This window comes from Ictalurus furcatus, chromosome 3 (genome assembly GCF_023375685.1).
Source record: "Ictalurus furcatus strain D&B chromosome 3, Billie_1.0, whole genome shotgun sequence".
Lineage (NCBI taxonomy): Eukaryota > Metazoa > Chordata > Actinopteri > Siluriformes > Ictaluridae > Ictalurus > Ictalurus furcatus.
In genome coordinates, this window is record NC_071257.1 from 9,891,950 (window position 1) to 9,916,575 (window position 24,626).

At 41.9% G+C, this 24,626-nt stretch overlaps 1 protein-coding gene across 2 annotated transcripts in view; it reads left to right on the plus strand.

Moving 5' to 3' along the window:
- herc4 (HECT and RLD domain containing E3 ubiquitin protein ligase 4) overlaps positions 1-12,382 on the plus strand; it is an 83,470-nt gene extending 71,088 nt beyond the window's left edge. For both annotated transcript variants that reach the window (XM_053620703.1, XM_053620704.1), the window contains 3 exons: positions 131-314; positions 11,678-11,780; positions 11,987-12,382. In XM_053620703.1, coding sequence (XP_053476678.1) covers positions 131-314; positions 11,678-11,780; positions 11,987-12,195 — 496 coding nt within the window. In that variant the 3' untranslated portion in view covers positions 12,196-12,382. The remainder of the gene's footprint in view (positions 1-130; positions 315-11,677; positions 11,781-11,986) is intronic.
- Positions 12,383-24,626: the final 12,244 nt, after the last annotated feature.

The following is a 24,626-nucleotide window of genomic DNA, read 5'->3' on the forward strand; positions in this document are numbered from 1 at the left end:
AATTTAATTTTGTTAAATAAATGCTGAAAATATTATGTAGCATTGTGGCACATTGCAAAACTGTTGCCTATTACATACTGTTTGGTTACACATACTGTTTAAATCTGTCTCTTACAATTTTCTTTTACAGACAAGACTTTGTAAATGCCTACGTTGACTACATTTTCAACTCATCCGTGGCTCCTCTTTTCAATGCTTTCTATGCTGGGTTCCACAAAGTATGTGGAGGGAAAGTTCTGGAGCTTTTTCAGCCAAATGAACTACAGGCCATGGTTATAGGGAACACTAATTATGACTGGAAAGAACTTGAGAAGGTATGGAAATTTATATTTAGGAATATTTTTTGCAAGAAGTCATGAAATCTGCTCAAATGGCATATTCTTTTGTTTATGCTATTCACTTTTATCAAAAGATGAATGAGACAATAGATCAGAATTTCCGATTTAATTTCCTGATATGTCCATCTAGATGTGTTTAAACAACTTAGAATATAGCACCATTTGTTTGAACCCACCCATTTTTCCAGTGACCAGACATATTGGTACATGTGACTGACAGGTGTTTCTTGTTGCCCAGGTGTGCCCTGGTCGATTTATTGTTTAAACAATTAATAGCTTTGAATGTCTAATCTTGGTTTGAGTACTGAATTTTGCCTTTGAAGACTGCATTTGTTGTTAAAATGAAGACAACTCCCTCCACCCTGAATGATTATAGACCAGTTGCCCTCACATCACATGTAATGAAGGTCCTGGAGAGACTGGTGCTGTTCCATCTAAAACCTCAAGTTTGCTTACCAGCCACAGGTAGGCGTGAATGATGCGGTCATATATCTACTTCAAAGGGCTCACTCCCATCTGGATTACAATGCCACCACAGTGAGAATCACCTTCTCTGATTTCTTGAGTGCATTCAACACCAACCAACCTCTTCTGCTGAGAAAGAAGATGAGAAGAATGCAGGTGGACATGTCCATGATCTCCTGGGTCACTGACTACCTATCAGACAGACTCCAGTTTTTGTGGTTGGGAACCTGCCTATCTGAGCACCTGCTGAGCAGCACTGGAGCACCACAGGGAACTGTGCTCTCCCCCTTTTATTTTCACCCTGTACACCACAGACTTTAAGTGAAGGTCAGGTCTCTGCCATCTTCAGAAACTGAAGTGATGACTTGGTGGTGGTCGGGTGCATAAGGGACAGACAGGAAGAGGAGCACAGGGACCTGTTCAACAACCGTGTTGAGTGGTGTGGGAAGAACTGTCTGCTCCTCAATGTGGCCAAGACCAAGGAGATGGTGGTGGACTACAGGAAGAAGAGGACCACAGCCAGCCCCATTACCATCATGGGTCAGGACGTTGAGCTGGTTGACACCTACAGATACCTTGGTCTCAGGTATCTGTAGCCTCAGAGGTTGTGTACAAGAAAGGGATGCACAAACTCTACTTTCTGATGAAGTGCCGGTCCTTTAATGTTTGCAGCAAGATGTTGGACATTCAGCCACCTTCTACCAGCATTAGAGCATTAGATGGTGCAATGGCAAAGGTGCCATGATCTCAGTTGTTTAACTAGCTAGATGTAAATATCAGGAAATTAAAGTTGAAATTCTGATCTGTTGTGTCATATTCATTTTTTGAGCTCAAACCCATTTGTTTTCAAATTCCCCTTTGAATGTACTGGAATGGTATTAATAGCTGTTAACGAACATAAACTTGATTTATAGAATATTTTAAAGTAATAATTAAAACTGATTATTAACATTTTATTTGCTTTTATTCAGCTTAGAGTTCCTTTTAAGAATTCCTTTTCAAGTCCAACATACTGCCATGCATGGGCGGTGACTTGGGTTAAACGTGGGAGGAGACAAAATATATATATATAAAAAAGATAAATTATTAGAATCTATGCAATTTTAATAAAGTATATAAGTAATTATATAATTATACAGTAATTTAATAAATTATAAAATAAAGCAAAACACTTTGTGTTTAGAGATCAGGTGCTGTTATCAAAGTGAGATGCAGTAGTATATTAGACTGCAGGAACATAAATGGCTTGTTGTATAAAAACAAGCCATTTAAAACACTTAGTTAAGTACCACCGTTGTTGATTCAAGATAATATGAATGATAATAACAAGCCATTATATATTTGGAAGAGACTGGATCTTAAATGAGCAAAATGGCTAAAGGCTGAGTTAGGGAATTTTACATTCAGTTAGATCACAGTCAATTTCTGAAAGGAAACACAGAAATGAATGCTTCGCATCTAATGCACACGGCAATGTTTAGTGTAAAATTGGCTTTACACTAATAAAAATATTGCATGAAATGCAATTCGTGACCTTGGATAAACCAAAACAATTGAATAAACTCAACCATTTGATAGCACTTATTTATGGGACTCGGGGTTCAGTGCCCTCATGTGCATCAAATCAAAATTGCCGGTCTAGGTTGGCTGTAACAGCCAAGATGAGATTTCAGTCTCCTGACTTTGATAAGCAACGGTTTGACGCATAAGCCCAGTTATTTCATTAGACATGGTGAGTACAGAGTACATGCATTGTGGGCTCTTAAACACTTTGAATTATAAAAGCATCATTACATGTGTAAATATAAAGCCTTACGGCTTTATATTTACGGTCACTGGCCAAAAAAGCCAGTTTTCCTGCCCTGTGAAAGATACTGAATCAGTGAAAGATATTGTTTTGATTCGTATGTTAGACTTTGTAACTTATAGCTTTTATAGTATCTGTTTTTGTTTAGTAGCATTGCTTTACTCATTTACTTACCATGTGGATACTGTTAACAATTGCAAGCAAGATAACCTTGTGTTGTCATCTTGTCTCATTTCGTGTTCTCGTCTTGGCCATGGCACAAGCATGGCAGAGCACTTATTAGCTAAATGCTGAGTTCGACCATTCTGACCATTCAGTCTCAGTTTCCCTTTGAATCCAGGATTATTCTCATTTGACCCAATTTACACACACACTGTATTTTTTTAGATTTTAATTTGTAGGATTTGTATTTAGCGTTCTGAATTTTTTAAATGTTAAATCTTGCGGTTCTAATTTTTTTTTTATATACACAGTGAGGGAAAAAAGTATTTGATCCCCTGCTGATTTTGTACGTTTGCCCACTGACAAAGAAATGATCATTCTATAATTTTAATGGTAGATTTATTTGAACAGTGAGAGACAGAATAACAACAAAAAAATCCAGAAAAACGCATGTCAAAAATGTTATAAATTGATTTGCATTTTAATGAGGGAAAAATGTATTTGACCCCTCTGCAAAACATGACTTAGTACTTGGTGGCAAAACCCTTGTTGGCAATCACAGAGGTCAGACGTTTCTTGTAGTTGGCCACCAGGTTTGCACACATCTCAGGAGGGATTTTGTCCCACTCCTCTTTGCAGATCTTCTCCAAGTCTTCTCCAAGGTTTCGAGACTGACGTTTGGCAACTCGAACCTTCAGCTCCCTCCACAGATTTTCTATTGGATTAAGGTCTGGAGACTGGCTAGGCCATTCCAGGACCTTAATGTGCTTCTTCTTGAGCCACTCCTTTGTTGCCTTGGCCGTGTGTGTTTTGGGTCATTGTCATGCTGGAATACCCATCCACGACCCATTTTCAATGCCCTGGCTGAGGGAAGGAGGTTCTCACCCAAGATTTGACGGTACATGGCCCCGTCCATCGTCCCTTTGATGCGGTGAAGTTGTCCTGTCCCCTTAGCAGAAAAACACCCCCAAAGCATAATGTTTCCACCTCCATGTTTGACGGTGGGGATGGTGTTCTTGGGGTCATAGGCAACATTCCTCCTCCTCCAAACACGGCGAGTTGAGTTGATGCCAAAGAGCTCCATTTTGGTCTCATCTGACCACAACACTTTCACCCAGTTGTCCTCTGAATCATTCAGATGTTCATTGGCAAACTTCAGACGGGCATGTATATGTGCTTTCTTGAGCAGGGGGACCTTGCGGGCGCTGCAGGATTTCAGTCCTTCACGGCGTAGTGTGTTACCAATTGTTTTCTTGGTGACTATGGTCCCAGCTGCCTTGAGATCATTGACAAGATCCTCCCGTGTAGTTCTGGGCTGATTCCTCACTGTTCTCATGATCATTCCAACTCCACGAGGTGAGATCTTGCATGGAGCCCCAGGCCGAGGGAGATTGACAGTTCTTTTGTGTTTCTTCCATTTGCGAATAATCACACCAACTGTTGTCACCTTCTCACCAAGCTGCTTGGCAATGGTCTTGTAGCCCATTCCAGACTTGTGTAGGTCTACAATCTTGTCCCTGACATCCTTGGAGAGCTCTTTGGTCTTGGCCATGGTGGAGTGTTTGGAATCTGATTGATTGATTGCTTCTGTGGACAGGTGTCTTTTATACAGGTAACAAGCTGAGATTAGGAGCACTCCCTTTAAGAGTGTGCTTCTAATCTCAGCTCGTTACCTGTATAAAAGACACCTGGGAGCCAGAAATCTTTCTGATTTAGAGGGGGTCAAATACTTATTTCCCTCATTAAAATGCAAATCAATTTATAAAATTTTTGACATGCGTTTTTCTAGATTTTCTTGTTGTTATTCTGTCTCTCACTGTTCAAATAAATCTACCATTAAAATTATAGACTGATCATTTCTTTGTCAGTGGGCAAACGTACAAAATCAGCAGGGGATCAAATACTTTTTTCCCTCACTGTATATATATCTGACTTTTACTCAGCAATTTCAAAACAATGGAAAAAAAACAGATACAAATGTACATTTATTAAATACACCACAGAAGAAAGCAATTATGACCTATACTATACATGTATTTAATTTAATGTGACAAAATATATAATTCATATTCAGATATTTTGTCAGCTTCCAAGGTCACACCTACTGGTATGAAGTGTGGAACAAGATATTTCCTAAAAAATAACAGACTGGGATTGAAGTTTTTTCCATTACCCCTTTGTTTTCTCTGCCAAAACCATTTCTATCTCTTGGCAATTTATCCAGTTCATCCAAGATCATAGCAACTCCTCATCCAGGAAGTCATAAAAGAGCCAAGGACAACATCAAAGGACCTACAGGCCTCTCTTGCATCAATAAAGGTCACTGTTCATGACTCCACTATCAGATAGACACTGGGAAAAAATGACATCCATGGAGGAGTGGCGAGGTGAAAACCACTGCTAACCCAGACGAACATTAAGGCTCATTTGAATTTTGCCAAAACACACCTTGATGATTCTCAAACCTTTTGGGAGAATGTTCTGTGGACTGATGAGTCAATAGTGGAACTGTTTGGAAGCCAGGTGTCCTGTTACATCTGGTGTAAACCAAACACAGAATTCCACAAAAAGAACATCATACTTACTGTCAAGCATGGCAGAGGCAGTGTGGTGGTGTGGGGATGCTTTGCTGCTTCAGGGCCTGGGCAACTTGGAATAATTGAGAGAAAAATTAATTCTGTTCTCTACCAGAAAATCCTAAAGGAGAATGTCCGCTCAAGTTGTGCTTGAGTTAAAACTCAAGCACAACTGGATTAATCAGGTTGCCTTTGTTTTATGTTGTATTTTGTTTGAAGATATAAAACTATTTAGTATGAAATATACACAAAAACATGAGAAATCAAATACTTTTTCACAGCAGTGTATGTATGTGGGTATTTATGAGTATATGTCGGTATATAAACAGTCTACTATATCCTTCAGTCTTCTGTTCAGAAGGTCAATCCCATGCAGAAATGGTCAACTGGGTTAAGGTCCGATGATTGACTTGGCCAGTCCAAAACCTTCCACTTTTTTCCCCAACAAAGTCCTTTGTTGTGTTGGAAGTGTGTTTTGAGTTATTGTTTTGCTGCATGAAAAGCCTAACAATTAGATTGGATGATTTTTCTGTAAATCAGCAGGCAATGTTCCTGTAGAGTTCTGAATTCATTTTGCTAGTACCATCATAAGATACATCAATAAAGATTCATGAGCCCATTCTGGAAGCAGCCATGCAAGCCCAAACCATGGCACTAACTCTACTTGCTTGACCAATGACCTTGTTTTGGATCATGAGCGGATCCATTCTTTCACCACACATTGGCCTTACTTTGGTAGAGTTTAATCTGGGTTCCAGTACTTTTGTGGCCCATCTCTGTATTTCTTTGCGAATTCCAATTTGGCCTTCCAGTCTTACTGGTGATGAGTGCTTTGCATCTTGTGGTATGGCCACTATATTTCTGCTCGCAATTTCTCTCAATTCAGTAACATGTAGAACCACCTGTAGCAACATTAACTTGAAGTAAACGTTGAAGTAAACGTCTGTAGGAGTGTATCAGTCTCTCACATCATTGTGAAGAAGTTTTGGCCCTCTCTTCTTTACAACATTGCTTCAAGTCTTTGATGTTTGAAGGCATTTGTTTATGCACAGCTCTCTTAAGATCCTGCCACAGCATCTTAGTGGAGTTGAATTCTCGACTTTGACTTGGCCATTACAACACCTTGATTTTTTTTTTCTTTTTTGTCTTTTCAGATGTTGATTTTCTGGTGTAAAAAAATTATTTATTTTAATTAGTTTTAATAAATTATTTAAGCGATTGATAAAAACTTGCCCGAGGTGTCTAGAAATCGCCCTACAAGTACATACAAAGGGTCAAATGTGAAGAAAGGGGAACTTAAATGTGAACCTTATAAGCTGATGGACATATGGCCTCACATTTGTCTCAAGAATCTTTTGGTATAAAGTGGAATTCATCGTCTCAGTGACTGCAAGTTTCCTATGTTCAAGCCCAAATCATCACCCCTCCACCACCATGCATGACAGTTGGTATGAGGTATTTGTGGTGATACACTGTTTGTTTTTTTCCAAACACTGAGTTGTGCATGATGACTAAACAGCTCCACCTTGGTCTCATCAGTCCAAAGGATATTGTTGCAGAACTTTTTTGGTTTGTTCTGATGTAATTTTGCTAACCTGAGTGATGCTGCCATATATTTTTTTTTTTGGAGAGATGGGGTTTTTCCCAGCCACTCTTCCATGAAAGCCATACATGTTCAGTCTTTTTCTGATTGCGCTGTCATGAACATTTAATCTACTTATTAAGGCCTGTAGGTCACATGATGTAGCTCTTGGGGTTTCTTTACATCTCTGAGCATTAAGCAGTCTGACCTTGGACTGATCTAGCTGGGACACCCACTCCTGGGAAGATTGACAACTGTCTTGAAAGCTGTCTCTTTATAACCAGTCCTTCTCACTTTATAATTGTGAATTTCAAATAGTTTGATGATGGGCTTATAACCCTTACCAGATTGATTCTCTGAGGTCATGGCTGATGCTCTTTTGTCTTGTCATGATGTAGACAAACACCTGAGTGCTCCAGCATACCAAACTGCTAAAAGTTATGCTTCTATAGAGATAGTCACTCTTTTTCATGATGAACTTATCGTGTGCATTTCATTAGTAACACTTGGCTGCTAATTACTCTATTAATGATGGTGGAAGTAGGACGGATGTACGTATTTTTTCCCTCCTAGTTTTAAAATGTTGGCTTATTTTTGGGGGGAAAAAGTGATTACATATTGAAATCTGTTGTGTTTTTGTTGTTGTTTTTTGTTTGTTTTTTTTTTTTTGTCACCTGAGCTTATTTGTTTATAGAATTTGGTGAGGACCACATAATTGTTATTTGGGCCCTGATAAATAAAAACATAGAATGGAAGGAGAGTGTACATTCTTTTCCCCATGACTGTGACTACGTTTACATGGACAGCAGTAATCTAATTATTGACCTTACTCTGATTAAGGTGTTTACATGAGTCGCTTTTAGAATACTCCTGTCATGTTCCCGTTTTACATGTTATAGAACATAATTAGATTAACAGCCCGTGTCATTACGTCGCCACGCCACGCCGTCCCTCCAGAATTTCATGCATCAACATACAGTTCGTCTTCGTTATAGTACCGTATACAGTTTTGGGTGTTTTTATTAAATTTTTTTTACAAATGCTTTAAGTGCAGTTAATTATTTGTAATGCTATACGTGCTAATAGACAACTGCTTGAAGCCGTGGGCTGCGTCTCCAACTGCGTACATAATGTCTATATAGTAGCCGAGATACATGTATTTTTCCCCACTACAGGCCTATAGTAGGCAAGTAGCGGTTTGGGACACAGCCGAACTCTCTTGTTCGCCGTAAAACTGCCGTGTGTGATCGTGTCCTGTCACAAAATGCGGTGAAAACTCTCACACGACGTTCATAATGTGATTAAGGTGTTTACATGTCTGTAATACTCGTCCATAATGCGACTAAAACAGGAGTACTCCACCTGTCTTAATTCGATTAAAGCTTAATTCAAGTATGACCTTAATTACATTAAGGTAAGTAAAAATTGCTGTTTATATGGTAGTTTTTTAATCAAAGTATGGTCTTAATCGGGTTAAGAGTGGATTATTGTTGTCCATGTAAACGCAGCTACTATATGCTGGTAGTGGGCAGCCAAATTGCAGGAGCACTAAAGTGGCTTGTGCAGGTAGTGAGGGTCCAGTTAGTGGTAGTTCAGAATCCTAATGGCCTGTGGATAAAGGCTCCTCCTGAGCCTTTCATTGTAGGCCTTCTTGCTGCAGTGGCATTTACCCAACCTTAACAGTCTGAATAGTATGTGCATGGGGCTTGATGTTGATGTCCTGCAGGAAGGGAAGTGGTGTTCTAGTAATTCATTCTGTTAAATGTACCACCCTCTGCAGAACATTGTCTTGCATGGAGTAGTTGCCATACCAGGTAGTGATGTCAGTATGCTCTCAACAGCACATGTATAGAATGACTTTGGATGTTCATGGACTGTGCTCACACTCTAGAGTTGTCTGTGGTGGTAAAGTTGTTGTCTTGCTTTCTGTTTTGTGTTGTATATGTGGAGTGACCAGGAGAGGTCTTTGGTGATGTGCACACCAATATATTTGAAGATGTTCACCCTTTCCACTGGAGTCATATTAGAGAGGTCTAGTTTTGTGTCCACTGCCATCTCCTTGGTCTATATTAGCCAGGCATGAGTGAGCTAGGTCATCCACCTGCTTCAAACAGGCCTGCTAGACACCCCTGCCAATCACCACTCTTTCAGCAGTGAATTTTATGATGCAGTTGCAATTGCTGCTGGCTACACCATCATGGGTATATATAGAAAACAGCAGTGGGCTCAGGGCACAGCCTTGGGGTGTGCCAATATGAAGGTGAGTGTACTGTATGTATATATAGCCATGCACCATAACCCTCTGCAGCTGGCGGGTTATGAAGTTGTGAACCCAGTTGTAGATCAAGTTATTCACCCCAAGGATCTCATCTTCATGACCAGAGTGGGGGAGCAATGGTATTGGAACACAAACTGTAGTTAATGAACAGCAGTCTCACGTAGTTACCGCTCCCCTTGTCCAGATGTAGTCCTTCACTAGCCTATTGAATCACTTCATCACCACAGTGATTTCATCATGCTTGTGACCGGATGGACTCTGTATAACCTTGTCGCTGAATCCAGGATTCCTGCCTAAGGATATGTCCAGTTTGTGAACCAGGCAGTTGACCCCACAAAATTTTTTGATTGTCAATCTTTATTACATTCCCTTCTGTATCCATTATGCACTTTATGGTACTATTTGAACTGCACAGTATCAAAACACACACGCGTGTTAAGCACCACCCCTGAAAGTTGGTGCGGTGAATTGGAGCTCTATTTATGTGTGTAACTGTGAACACTGGAAAATCAGCTCACTCTGCTATAAAACACCTAACCCTGCATTCCAGAATTGCTTTGTGTCTGTGCAAATACTTTGTCTCATGGTCACTGTGACTTTGCAGTAGAGTCGTCTGCTGTTCATAGAACAGTTACAGTGGATATAAAAAGTCTACACACCCCTGATAAAGTGGCAGATTTTTGTGATGTAAAAAAATTTAACTACGTTAAACCAAGTCAGAAAATATGGCATAACAGTAACATTACTAAAATTAAAGGAATTGTAGCAATTTCTGGCAAGTACTGGTCGCTCCCTACATGTGGCAACAATCTCCTGAATTCCTCATATGTCTGCGCTAGCGGGTAGGGTGGCCAGACGGAAAAATAACAAATAAAAATCCATCCAAGCCCAGTTAAAGTTTGCAAAAAAACCCCACATCCAATCTCCCAAAACCATGTGGAATAATGTGTTATGAATAATTACCCTTATTTCTTAATAAAGGTAGAGAACGTTCTGACATGTGCATGGATCCTTAAAAAGTCTTAAAATGTCTTAAATTCCTTAATGTAAAAGTAAGGCCTAAAGTAGCTTTAAAATGTCTTAAATCCACATTTCACCGGTCTTAAAAATGCAACTGAACCAACACCATTAAGAAGATTTAGATTTTATTTTCACTCGTTGTTTTTTGAAATGGTAAACCCGTGTGACTGTGTTGCACTCAGACTGAGTGCAGCTCATCAGTGTTTTGGAGCGGCTCCGTTCACAGTAAATGCTGCTCCACACCAACTTCATCTATATCCCTGCTGTGAGTTTGAGTCACTTATAACGTGCATTTAAACACAACACATGCCAAATTCACTTTGGTTTTACGTTAGAGTAATCTCAAACATTTTTGTGGGCAGATCTTTACAGCATATCACCTGATAAGTGAATTTAAAAAACTGTTGCCAACTAAACTGAGGTCTTCCTGCGGTTTTCCGCGAAAATAAAAGCCACAATGTCTAACGCCTAAAAGTGAATTAAGTCAGAAATATACTACTATTGGTATTGCTATTTATACTCCCAAATAAAAAAAAATATTATTGTTATTATTAAGTATTATTCAATGCAAAAGTAATGTTACAAAATAGCAAAGGGTTTTTTTTGGTTTTGTTTTTTTTGTTGTCGTTTTTTTCTTTACAAAAATGTATGTACATTTATAACAGTACTTGTCACATTACCCTGACATTAAATTACAAAAAAAAACTAGTAAACACTACTGTGAGGGGGTTTCTAATACAACTGCTGCTAATGGTAAATTTGACTTTTTTTTTTTTTTTTTTTCCTCTTCTGACTGACTGAAAAGAAATATTGGATTTTTTTTTTTCTTTCACTGTTGGAGCAAATGGTAATGCAAAAATGATATTTGCTATGGTCTCCCATATACCTCTATAGATGTTTACCCTGCTTAAACCCAGAAATGGATGTATATGCATGAACACAATATGAACACAATATGTTCACAATATGTAACACAATAGCTGATATATCCTGTAGCATGATTGAAATGACGTGCAGGTCTTAAAATTCTTTTAGAATGTTTTGAATATGGTATTAAAAAGTATTAAAATTGAAGTGCTGATACCTGCAGATACCCTATTAACTAGTATTCCCTCACCAGCTAATCTCTCTCTCTCTCTCAAAGCCGAGAAGAAAACAATGTAGCTTGTTACAAAAAACAAAGTTCTCTGTCTTCAAGATTCCACCCCCATCCCTTCAGAAAACTTAAAACAGCAGCTTTACCTTGAATTGCTGACACTAAGTCTTCTTTCTTAAATGTTAAATAAACATATCTGTACATAAAGCTTTAAATGTTTTTGTTATTTAATAACAACAAACCTCTGACTAGTCAGATTTAAGATTTCAACAGGGGTATAAGGATAACAACTGTAAGAACAAAGCAATAAACAACAAATTTCCCTGTGCAAACATTGTTTTGATCTCTCACAGAACACAAAGTACAAGGGAGAATACTGGCCTGAACACCCCACTATCAAATTCTTCTGGGACGTCTTCCATGATTTACCTCTGGAAAAGAAGAAGCAGTTCCTGTGTAAGTAAGAACAATCTTTCTTACATGTTCCTTGAGGGAAATATTTATTCATTCATCTTCAGTCACCACTATATCCTGGTCGGGGTAGGAGTGCATCTTGAACACTGGGCATGGGGCAGGAATATATTGTTTATAACTGCACTGTGCATTAAGAATTTATTGTTATTGTATTTACTCTTTATTTTCCCTTTTGGTTGAATTTGCAGTGTTTCTCACGGGTAGTGATCGAATCCCCATCCTGGGCATGAAAAGTCTTGTCTTGGTCATTCAGCCAACGGGAGGTGGAGAGAACTATCTTCCTGTTGCCCACACTTGCTTCAATCTTTTAGATTTGCCCAAGTATACAAGCCAAGAAAACCTCAAAGAAAAGCTTCTACAAGCCATTGAACACAATCAAGGCTTCAATCTGGCATGAAAGTTTTCAGGGATACAGAATTTGTTTCTAGACCATAGATTTGAGACTACCAATTAAAAATTAAAATGAGAGTTAAATACTCAATGGAGATTAATATAATACTATAATCTCATTAGTTTGCACTATTGACAGACAGGCATCAATGTTTTATTATACTTACCAATTAAAGTTTTGATGACACCTTGTACACATTTGATTCTTGTCCTGTTCTTTGGAAACACCTGCCAAATATGTGTTTTGGTTTATTTCTTTGTTTTGGGGGTTTTAATAGTGCTGCTGTATTTTGTTGGCCTCTAAATATCTTCCCTGCCTTTTCAGTGTACAATATTGGTTTCTTTTAACACAATAAAATAGTTTAGTGATTTCATGGTTGTATAGCACTTAGGTGACAGCCTTTTCAATCTATAGGGATTGAAAGGCTCTTTGATTCTTGGTGCAGTGCCGTAACAAATACAAAAGCTCATGCTTCTGAGTTTATTTTATAATAATTTTAATTGAAGTGATGTACATGACATTCAGCCTTTATAATACATAGAGTTTTTAAATGTGTCTTAAAGGAGAATAATGATTATGATAAATTGATGAACAACTTAATATACTGTAGATGCTGATGTTTGTTTTGGACATCTTATGGGATGTTTTGCTACTGTGTGTGAGAGAGACCGAGCGTGAAAGATGATACAGCGAGAAACAGTGGTTAATGAGATGGTCTTTCCTTTGATGCAGTTTCCTTTTTTGTGACAAATGTATGGGATTATCAAAAGTTCAGTAAATAACAGCATACACTGATTATAGTAATCACCAAATAATATTAGCTATGTTGACAAAATTACCAAAATATCCTCTAATGCATATAAGATGACAATTTTTACTTTGGCAGTGTTTTGGCTTCACAACTGCAGAAGGTTAGATTACTCCATAATACTACTTTTAATTAAATTTTTATTAAACAGACCCCCTGACCACAGAATCAGCACAATGCAGAGGATTTATAATGGCAAAGTGGGGAGGTGCTGTTTCACTTTTTAAATTTATATTTTGTTATCTATCATGGTGTCTGTTTTAGCTTTTAAGCATAGGCAACAGCTGTTCCTCCATGCCAAAAAACATTCAATAGTGAAAACTGTCATTTAAGGACAGAATGGACAAACAAGTACTAACTGTAAATGCCTAACTGCTGTAATATACACAGTCCGCATTTGACATGAAGAAAAATGTTCCTGGGATAGGCTCTGGTCCACTGTGACCCTGACTAGAATAAAGTAGTTACTGAAAGGGAGGGACAGTCCATCTCAAATGGTCCAAAAATTGTAAAGTTGGTTGTTTGACCATTTTAAAATTTTTCGAAAGATGTTTTGCAAATTGTTAATTTTGAACACAACTGCGTGTCTAGTTAAGGACAACACATTTTGTTGCTTTCAACACAATCCGTGTGTTAGCACATTTAACACATGCTGTTTGTTAAACATTTCCACACAAAGGTGTGTTTAAAAAAACACAAAAATAAGAGATGTTGTTTAGAGTTTTTCCCTAAAATTATCCTAAAATGCTATTTGTTTCTATGCTAAAATTCTACTAAAATGCTCACAAAATAAAGAACAATTGTATGAAATGTATTTGACTTATTAACATCATTTAAACATTTGACAGATGTAAGAATTGGAGTCGATATATTTTACAAATCTCCATGCCAACTGGGAAGACAAGAGTCCCACTCCCATCCATTTGAAAAGCTGTAAAAGAGCAAAAAGAGTGTTGGTTAGATATAATATGGACAAATGCCTTTGGGTTTCAACTGGGATATTCTGTTACAGAATCCCAAATTGTGTCATTTTGGAAATGTGACCTCCATTCTCCCAATGAAAAAATGGCTCCGTAGACTCACCAGGAAAATCTAGCTGACTTCAAGCAGAAGTCAACCTACATTACAGAGATCGTGAAAGTGAAAGCATTACAACCTAACCCCCAGCCTCCTTTTTTTGTCACGTCAACCTTGTGAAGAACTTTTGGCCTCGACATTACTAAGCTAGTTATGTTAGCCACTACTGTCTGCACCTGTTAACCAGCATTAACATTCGCCGAATACATGAAGAAACATGCCCCTATCCATCCTCCTAATGCTAATTACTACTGCTTGCCTTGTCCAAAACACTTGCTAAATTTAAGTAACATTAACCCACTCTCTGTATCACATCATGGTGAATAGCTGTAGTACTAGGTTATCATTAACTTTCAAAAATGTATTGGGAATGTCTAACATTACTTAAAGCTGTATACTAAAGTAATGTTATCAACTCAAGTGAGTGTCTAGGTTAGCGTCACTCATTCATACTGTGACTGGTGACAGCATCCACCTAGCTAACCCTAACTCGAAGTCTCAGATAAAATGCAGACCCAGAGAATTATAGAATAACTCTAGTCGTCCATATTTCACAGCCAACATAAACACATGACACAAGTAGCATAACGCCAGCACTGAGGAAGCAGTACATGATATTCACTTTTGATGCTGTTGCAATAGGTCCCTTAATTTACGAATATCGAACGTCAAGCCAACTTTGACAGTCTTTTTACCCCATTTTTCTCAGAAATTTGGTCATCTGTATATTCCCACCCACCAGCCAGCTCTCCCCTCTCATATGACAGCTACTCACTGGGATGGTGAAGGCTAGGCCATATATCTTATTTAAAGTCAGCTAACCACATAGTTTTGAACTGCTGCTCATGTTGCCTCACAGGTTTAGTATTACAAAAAGATAGCATTGAGGAAAGCTCTATTTGCCATCCTCATTTTGATTCAAATTTGCAATCTCTGGACAATAGGTTGAACACTGAGAGCACAGTAGGGCACAACATTTAACTGCCAGTACGACTCAGATCTGAGTGTCTTAATAGGCATTTAAGATTCCTACATGACGTCATACGCACGCTATGCGATGGCGCTAGCTTTAGCCTAATACCCAGAGTCACTGTACATGACTTTCTTTTCTCTCAATGACCATCAGACGGAGAAGTAATCGTGACGTGACTGAGGAAGAAAATGTGCGCCCTCCAAGTCCTCTAAGGCAAAGGAGCATTTTATATCAAACACCGCCGAGAAGATTTATAAACTTTATAGGGCTGCAACTAACGATTATTTTCATAGTTGATTAGTTGGCCGATTATTTATTTATTTATTTATTTATTTCGATCGATCAATTAATCGGATGGGGCGGGGAAAACTTTCGATGGCTTTTTTTGTTTGTTTAAAATTAAATTCACAAACGGAGTGTTACAAACGTAAATTCAGACTAAAACTTTTCACAACTGTTTGTCCAAAACAGGAAACAACCCAACACACATACAAGAATATATATTATTAATTTACGACTGTAATTTAATTAGGTACTTTTTGTGAATCCATTAAAAAATAATGGATAAGTACTTATATATAAGTTTAAACTAACTAAATAAGATAAATATATATAAATCTAGATAGATAGATAGCATTATTTTTTACAGATGCACAAAAAGCACAGAATTAAACTACAGTCCTAAATTAATAATAAAAACTCACTTCCACTGCACCTTGTGGTTTGTTACTCACTGCCTTTTGACATATTATTTTACTTTTGATCACAGTGTTTTAAATAGACATTACAGATTTTACTCGCGCTCGCACTCTGTATCACCATGTCTGCATTGCGCTTGAGGAGCAACACGGTCTCGTTACTAACACATCACTTCTGTTATAATAAACAACAGAATTTACACCGCAAGCGCGCAAATACAACATATAATGACAATAAACTGAAATTAAATTAAACATGTTAAGCAACTCGCAACCACATGACTGTCATTCTTCCGTGCTGCAGAAACTCCGCTTTATAAAGTTTATAAAGCTTCTTGGCGGTGTTTAATATAAAATGTCCCCCTGTCTTGGAGGACTTAGAGGTCGCACACTTTCTTCCTCAGTCAGGTGACAATTCGCCTCCGTCTGATGAGGACTGAGGTCATGTTGGGAATAAAAGATAATGCTGACAGAAACAGTAAACTGAAGAAAGTCCGTGTCAGTGACTCTGAGGCTAAAGCTAGCGGTGTTGCATTACGTCCTTGTGACGTCATGCGCTGTCGAAAAGGAAGTGGCTTATAGTTCCGGTTAGTAAAAACCCGCTAGTGTTCCATTTGAGATGATATTACCTTTCTAAAATTCACACACTAGACGGTAGTGTAGAGTGCACAGTGTAAGTGTACAGTACTTTATTTGGGACACAACTTTAGTATTTACTCTCTAAAGCGTGTTTTCTGAACAGAAGTAAGGTAATGAGTAAATGTTCACCATGCCGCGCAGACCAACTAATCGATAATGAGATTCGTTGACAACGATTTTCATTATCGATTTTATCGATTAGTTGTTGCAGTTCTAAACATAACCTGATTTTAAAAATTTTCAGATGTGTATTCAGATGTGTTCAGATGTATGTATTCAAGTATATCTTTTAGAGCTGGAACAACTAATCGATAATAATCGATTCTGAAAATCGTTGTTGCACGGTACGTTTACGTTAGTTCTGTTCCAAAAACACACTTCGGAGAGTAAATACTAAAGTTGTGTCCCAAATGACGCACTGTATACTTACACTATGTATTATGTACTCTACCATCTATTGCAGTGTTTCTCAACCTGGGGTCAGTAATGTAAACTCAGGAGGTCTGTAGAAAGTTTAAAAAAATGTTTAAATAGTATTCATTTTTGTCAAATGTATCAAAACATATTCAAATGAGATGTTTTAAAATTTATCACTGGTTATTTGCATGCATTCACAAATATCATGTTAGCTGAGCTGACGATCGTTCATTGATGGATTTATATTAAATTTATTTACAAATGAAATTATAATTTGCACAAACCTGAGTGCTAGACAAGTTCAAGTGTTGCATTGATGGATAACATAAACAAATGATAATTCAAAGAGTAAAATTAAATGTCACACTAACAATAAAATGTAAAAAAAAAAAATCTTGAAATGTTTTGATTTAATTTTAAATATCCAATGTTAATATTATTAATGTTAAATATTAATAAAATAAAGCAACATATATAGAAATGACTGTTAAATATATAGCCTATGATTGTTGTGGCGTGAACAATCCTTGTGGATTTTTCGAAATATGCTAGGGGTCCAGAGCTCACAAAAGTTTGAGAACCACTGGTCTAGTGTATGAATTTTAGAAAGGCAATATCATCTCAAATGGAACACATTAGTTTTTTTTACTAATGGGAAGTATAAGCCGCTTCCTAGTCAGCGGCACATGACGTCAGAGTCACCAACAATTACTTTCTTCAGTTTACTGTTTATGTCAACATTACCCTGTATACCCACATCTACTAAGGCAGGGGTGCATTTTATATTAAACACCCTGATAAAGATCAAACTTTATAAAGCGGAGTTTGTGTAGCACGGAAGCACAACAGTGAAGCACAAGCACAAACTTATGTTTGTATCCAAAATGCTCTACTGTGTGAAACGGCTTTGGGAAACTGGTGCAAGTTGCTTAAAAGGTTTAGTTTAATTTAAGTTTATTGTCATTATATGCTGTATTTGCGTGCTTGCAGTGTAAATTCTGTTGTTTATTATAACTGACTTGATCTATTAGTAATGAGGCCGCGTTGCTCCTCACACGCGGTGTAGATGCGGTGATGCACAGTGGGAATGCAAGTAAGATTGAAACACTATGATAAAAATTAAAACCTAAAAGCAGTGTTAGGGTTAGGCAGGAATCGAAGTTGCGGTCACAGAATACAGGGTCAAAACACAAAACAAGAAACATGAAACTATGACTGGGAACTGGGAGCGGAAAACACCAGCGTAGAACAAGTGAACTAATCTAACTTTAAACTACCTAAATCTATTGAGGTACGTGACACAAACTATCTGCTCTTTTACACCCTTGAACAACAACCAATGACAGAACAGGGAGGAGACAGAACAGAAACAAAACAAATGCACGTGTCCATAGTAAACAATGTCTCAATTATCAACATTCGATGAGCGTGCGCTCGCTCAGCACTCGCGCACCCTGCTCCTGCACTTGCTGAGCACTCGCGCACGCTGTTCATGCACATGCACACCCTGCTCGTGCACATGCACACCCTCCGGCACTCAAAGCACGCGGCAGGCTGCAGCTCTGTCTAAAGGGGAGATCGTGACATAAATCACCCCCCCAAAGGGCACTCCTCCTGGAGCACCAGAAAACCCTCCTCTCCAATGACAGTCCTGGCCCCCTGGAAAAATGTCCCCAGCTGAACCAGGAGACTGAGCGGTGTCCTCAGCGGAGCAAGAAAGCAAAGCCACATCCTTAGTGGAACAGGTAAGCAGAGCGACATCCTCAGCAGAACAGGAAAGCAGAGCGCCGTCCTCAGCGGAACAGGAAAGCAGAGCGCCATCTTCAGTGGAAGAGGAAAGCAGAGCTATGTCCTCAGCGGAGGAGGAAGGCTGAGCGTCGTCCTCCATCGACTCTGCAGGCAGAACTTGGTTGGCTGTGTTAACAGACTCAGGCGAGAGCAGAAGGTGGTTGGTTGTGTCTGCAGACTTGGGCGTGAGCAGAGCTTGGTCGTCCATGTCAACAGACTCAGATGTGAGCAGAACTTGGTTGTCCATGTTAGCTGACTTGAACATAAGCTTCACTTGGTTGGTCGTGACGTCAGTGTCAAGCATGAGCAGAACCAGGTTGTCTGTATCGGCAGACTCCGGTGTGATCAGAGCTTGGTTGTTCGTGACCTCAGCTCCAGGCATGAGCAGAACCTGGTTGTTAATGGAACATGGTTGTTCCTGTCCCAATCGACCTTGGACAGGAACTTGGCGTGAGCAGGGCCTGGTTTGGCTGTCTCTTCAACCTGGGACAGTAACGTGTCTTAGGAGGCCGTCTCTTTGACCTCGGGCAGTAATTTGGCATGAGCATAGATTGGGTTGGCATTTCTTCGACCTGGGACAGTAACATGTCTTGGGAGTCCGTCTCTTCAACCTGGGACAGGAACTTGACATGAGCAGAGCTTGTGTTGGCCTCTCTTCAACCTGGGACATGAACATAACTTGGGAGGTCACCTCATTGACCTCTAGCAGGAACTTTACCTTGTACTGGAGTTCTGGAGCTGAGACCCCCTAATGGGTCTCTGGCTGAAACTCTGGGGTTGAGGTCACCATGTTAAACTCTGGCTGGAGCTCTGAGGTCGCCACATTCACCTCTGGCTGGAGCTCAGCACACGAGACCCCCTCATGGGTCTCAAGCTGGAGCTCGGAGGTTGCCACATTGACCTCTGGCTGGAGCTCAGCATGCGAAACCTCCTTGTGGGTGTCAAGCTGGGGCTCTGAGGTCGCCACGTTGACCTCGGGCTGGAGCTCAGCATCCGAGACTGCCTCGTGGGTCTCCAGCTGGAGCTCTGAGGTTGCCATGTTGAAATCGGGCTGGAGCTCAGCATGTGAGACCTCCTTGTGGGTCTCAAGCTGGAGCTCAGAGGTCACCACGTTGACCTCTAGCTGGAACTCTAGAGCTAAGACCTCCTCATGGGTCTCAGGCTGAAACTCTGGGGTTGAGGTCACCATGTTAAACTCTGGCTGGAGCTCGGAGGTTGCCACGTTGACCTCTGGCTGGAGCTCAGCATGTGAGACCTCCTCGTGGGGTATCAGGCTGAAACTCTGGGGTTGAGGTTGCCACGTTAACCTCTGGTTGGAGCTCTGAGGTCACCAGGTTGACCTCTGGCTGGAGCTCAGCATGCAAGACCTCCTCATGGGTCTCAAGCTGGAGCTCGGAGGTTGCCAAGTTGACCCCTGGCTGGAGCTCATCATGCGAGACCTCCTCGTGGGTCTCCAGCTGGAGCTCTGAGGTCGCCACATTGACCTCTGGCTGGAGCTCAGCATGCGAGACCTCCTCGTGGGTCTCAAGCTGGAGCTCTGAGGTCGCCACCTTAACCTCTGGCTGGAACTCTGGAGCTGAGACCTCCTCATGGGTCTCAAGCTGGAGCTCTGAGGTTGCCATGTTGACCCCTGGCTGGAGCTCATCATGCGAGACCTCCTCGTGGGTCTCCAGCTGGAGCTCTGAGGTCGCCACGTTGACCTCTGGCTGGAGCTCTGAGGTCACCATGTTGACCTCTGGCTGGAGGTCAGCATGCGAGACCTCTTTGTGCGTCTCAAGCTGGAGCTCTGAGGTCGCCACGTTGACCTCTGGCTGGAGCTCAGCATGATAGACTTCCTCGTGGGTCTCAAGCTGTAGCTCTGAGGTCGCTACATTTATCTCTGGCTGGAGCTCAGCATGTGAGACCTCCTCGTGGGTCTCAAGCTGGAGCTCTGAGGTTGCCATGTTGACCCCTGGCTGGAGCTCATCATGTGAGATCTCCTCGTGGGGTATCAGGCTGAAACTCTGGGGTTGAGGTTGCCACGTTAACCTCTGGTTGGAGCTCTGAGGTCACCAGGTTGACCTCTGGCTGGAGCTCAGCATGCAAGACCTCCTCATGGGTCTCAAGCTGGAGCTCGGAGGTCGCCACGTTGACCTCTGGCTGGAACTCTGGAGCTGAGACCTCCTCATGGGTCTCAAGCTGGAGCTCTGAGGTTGCCATGTTGACCCCTGGCTGGAGCTCATTATGCGAGACCTCCTCGTGGGTCTCCAGCTGAAGCTCTGAGGTCGCCACATTGACCTCTGGCTGGAGCTCAGCATGCGAGACCTCCTCGTGGGTCTCAAGCTGGAGCTCTGAGGTCGCCACCTTAACCTCTGTCTGGAGCTCTGAGGTCACCATGTTGACCTCTGGCTGGAGGTCAGCATGCGAGACCTCCTTGTGCATCTCAAGCTGGAGCTCGGAGGTTGCCATGTTGACCCCTGGCTGGAGCTCATTATGCGAGACCTCCTCGTGGGTCTCCAGCTGAAGCTCTGAGGTCGCCACATTGACCTCTGGCTGGAGCTCAGCATGCGAGACCTCCTCGTGGGTCTCAAGCTGGAGCTCTGAGGTCGCCACCTTAACCTCTGTCTGGAGCTCTGAGGTCACCATGTTGACCTCTGGCTGGAGGTCAACATGCGAGACCTCATTGTGCGTCTCAAGCTGGAGCTCGGAGGTCGCCACGTTGACCGCTGGCTGGAGGTCAGCATGCAAGACCTCCTCATGGGTCTCAAGCTGGAGCTCTGAGGTCGCCACGTTGACCTCTGGCTGGAGCTCAGCATGCGAGACCTCCTTGTGGGTCTCAAGCTGGAGCTCAGAGGTCGCCATGTTGAACCCTGGCTGGAGGTCAGCATGCAAGACCTCCTCATGGGTCTCAAGCTGGAGCTCTGAGGTCGCCACGTTGACCTCTGGCTGGAGCTCAGCATGCAAGACCTCCTCATGGGTCTCAAGCTGGAGCTCTGAGGTTGCTACATTGACCTCTGGGTGGAGCTCAGCATGCGAGACCTCGTGGGTCTCAAGCTGGAGCTCAGAGGTCACCACGTTGATCTCTGGCTGGAGCTCAGCATGCGAGACCTCCTCGTAGGTCTCAGGCTGAAAGTCTGGGGTTGAGGTCGCCACGTTAACCTCTGGCTGGAGCTCAGCATGCGAGACCTCCTCGTGGGTCTCAAGCTGGAGCTCTGAGGTCGCCATGTTGACCCCGGGCTGGAGCTCAGCATGCGAGACCTCCTCGTGGGTCTCCAGCTGGAGCTCTGAGGTCGCCACGGTGACCTCTGGCTGGAACTCAGCATGCAAGACCTCTTCATAGGTCTCAAGCTGGAGCTCTGAGGTCGCACGTTGATTTCTGGCTGGAGCTCAGCATGCGAGACCTCCTAGTGGGTCTCAAGCTGGAGCTCAGAGGTCGCACGTTGACCTCTAGCTGGAACTCTGGAGCTGAGACCTCCTCATGGGACTCAGACTGAAACTCTGGGGTTGAGGTCGCCACGTTAACCTCTGGCTGGAGCTCTGAGGTCGCCACGTTGACCTCTGGCTGGAGGTCAGCATGCGAGACCTCCTCGTAGGTCTCAGGCTGAAAGTCTGGGGTTGCGGTCGCCACGTTAACCTCTGTCTGGAGCTCAGCATGCGAGACCTTGTGGGTCTCAAGCTGGAGCTCAGAGGTCACCATGTTGACCTCTAGCTGGAACTCTGGAGCTGAGACCTCCTCATGGGTCTCAAGCTGGAGCTCTGAGGTCGCCATGTTGACCGCTGGCTGGAGCTCATCATGCGAGACCTCCTCGTGGGTCTCAGGCTGGAGCTCTGAGGTTGCCACATTGACCTCTGGCTGGAGCTCGGCAGGTGGGACCACCTCATTGGTCTCAGGTTTAAGCTCTGGTACAGAGGTTGCTACGTTAACCTCGGCCTGTGGTTCCGCAAGGGCTTTCTTGTGCCACCAGCTGCTCTTGAAGCCTTCCTTAGAGCAGAGAAATGCTTCCTGGAGACCTAGCTTCTTGCATGTAGGACATTGGAGCTGAGTCTCCTTCCAGCAGCCGTCAGTCATGCATCTCGGTGGAACCTCCACCACTTTGGCCAGAACCTGAAGCGGAGCTACTCGGTCCACCCACTCATAATAGAGGTTGAATGGCAGGTCAGCCTGGGGCATCCCATTGACTCTCCACCCCAGTAAATCCAGGCCGTGTAGCTGCCCTGGCTGTGTGAACTCCTCCAGAAAAAGTTCCGCAAACCGAGTGACATCATTGAGGGCGGTCGACCCTGTATGTACCAGCTGCTCCGCCCAGTCACGGGCTGGGCCGCAAAAACCGGGACACTAAGAATCCAAGCCCCTGTTTCCTGTCAGGCTTGGGATACTCCAGGCTACAGAAGTACACCTGGCAGTGGAACAGGAACATCATCGGGTAGCTCTCTAACCCATAAGTCTCAGGCGGGTGTTTGGCGACAGTCCTCTGGGGAAACTGCACTGATAAGAAACGTGGCCAGTAATCCGTACGTTTACTGTCATGTTGCTCTCCTTCTTCTCCTGCTGCCTCCATGGTTTGGGTCTGCTGCTTCCGAGTAAAGGCGGAGTATTCTGTCACGTCCCAAGATGTAAGGGAGTTGAATATGGAAGGAATAGCAGGTAAAGATGTTTATTGAAGGAGGCAGGCAGACAAATCCAAAACGTGAAACAGATGTGTGGTCAAAAACAGGCAGTGGGTCGGGCGATCGGCAAACAGGCATATACAGGGTTAAGCAGGAATCGAAATCGCGGTCACAGACAACATGGTCAAAACACAAAACAAGAAACATGAAACTATGACTGGGAACTGGGGGAGGAAAACACCAACGTGGTCCAAGTGAACTAATCTAGCTTTAAACTAACTAAATCTATCGAGGTATGTGACATAAACTATCTGCTATTTTACTATACTAATTCTCTGCAAGGTATATAGGGAAGCGAGCGGTATATATCCCGAACATAATCAGCGTTAAGTGCTGGCAGCTGAAAACAATGAAGACACACCCTCAAACAACAACCAGTGACAGAACAGGGAGGAGACAGAACAGAAACTTAACAAACGCACGTGTCCGTAGTAAACAATGTCTAAGTTATCAACATTCGATGAGTGTGCACTCGCTGAGCACTTGTGCACTCTGGCACTCAAAGCACGCGGCAGGCTGCAGCTCTGTTTTAAGGGGAGATCGTGACAGATGATGTGTCGGTGTCTCATAATTATTCATGAGCCTGCATGTTCTTATCCTGTGAGAAGATGCTGTCTCTTAATTATTCATGACAGCACATGGTGCTTTCCTACAGATGTGTTTTTATTCTATTTTTTAATTTTTAAATATAATATATGTATTTAATATAATAAATAAGCCTAATAGTAAATAAACATGACAGGCAGTTGTTTTTGTTCTCTTTATCAACTAATACTAATGCTACATGCTAGCGCTGTAGCATGCAGTGTGCTTGGAAACCCAAAGCACGAGCTTGATGCGTGAGCTCAAAGTGCGAGCCCGATGCGTGAGCTCTTAGCAAATGCACACTTTTGGGTCTTCAGTGACATTGAAATTGTTTACTTTCGACACGTGCTTTTCTTTTGGTTTATGTCCTGTCTCTGTATGTCATTGGTTGTTTCCCGTACGTGTGTCATCATTGTTCTCAGCTGTCTTGTGTTTCACTCCTGATTACGTTTGTCATTTAAACCCCCGTGTCTCTTTGCACTTTGCGAAGAATTGATTATCACCGTACCAAGAGTTTGTACCCTGTTCCTCCTTTTGTTTCATGTTCATTGATCTTGATTCTTGTTCTTCCTCCTTCTCGATTCTAGCCTTGCCTAGTTCATGCGTTGACGCTATTGTCTCATGATTTGGATTTGTCTGCATGCCTCTCTTTATTAAGAGCTCTTATCTGCACTTCCATCCATCCTAACCTTCATTATGTTAATAACGTGACAAATACAATAAACTTGATGAACAGTGAGGAAAATTAACTTTACTGTTTTACTAAACAATCCATAATATCCGTGACAGATTACACATTATCAGT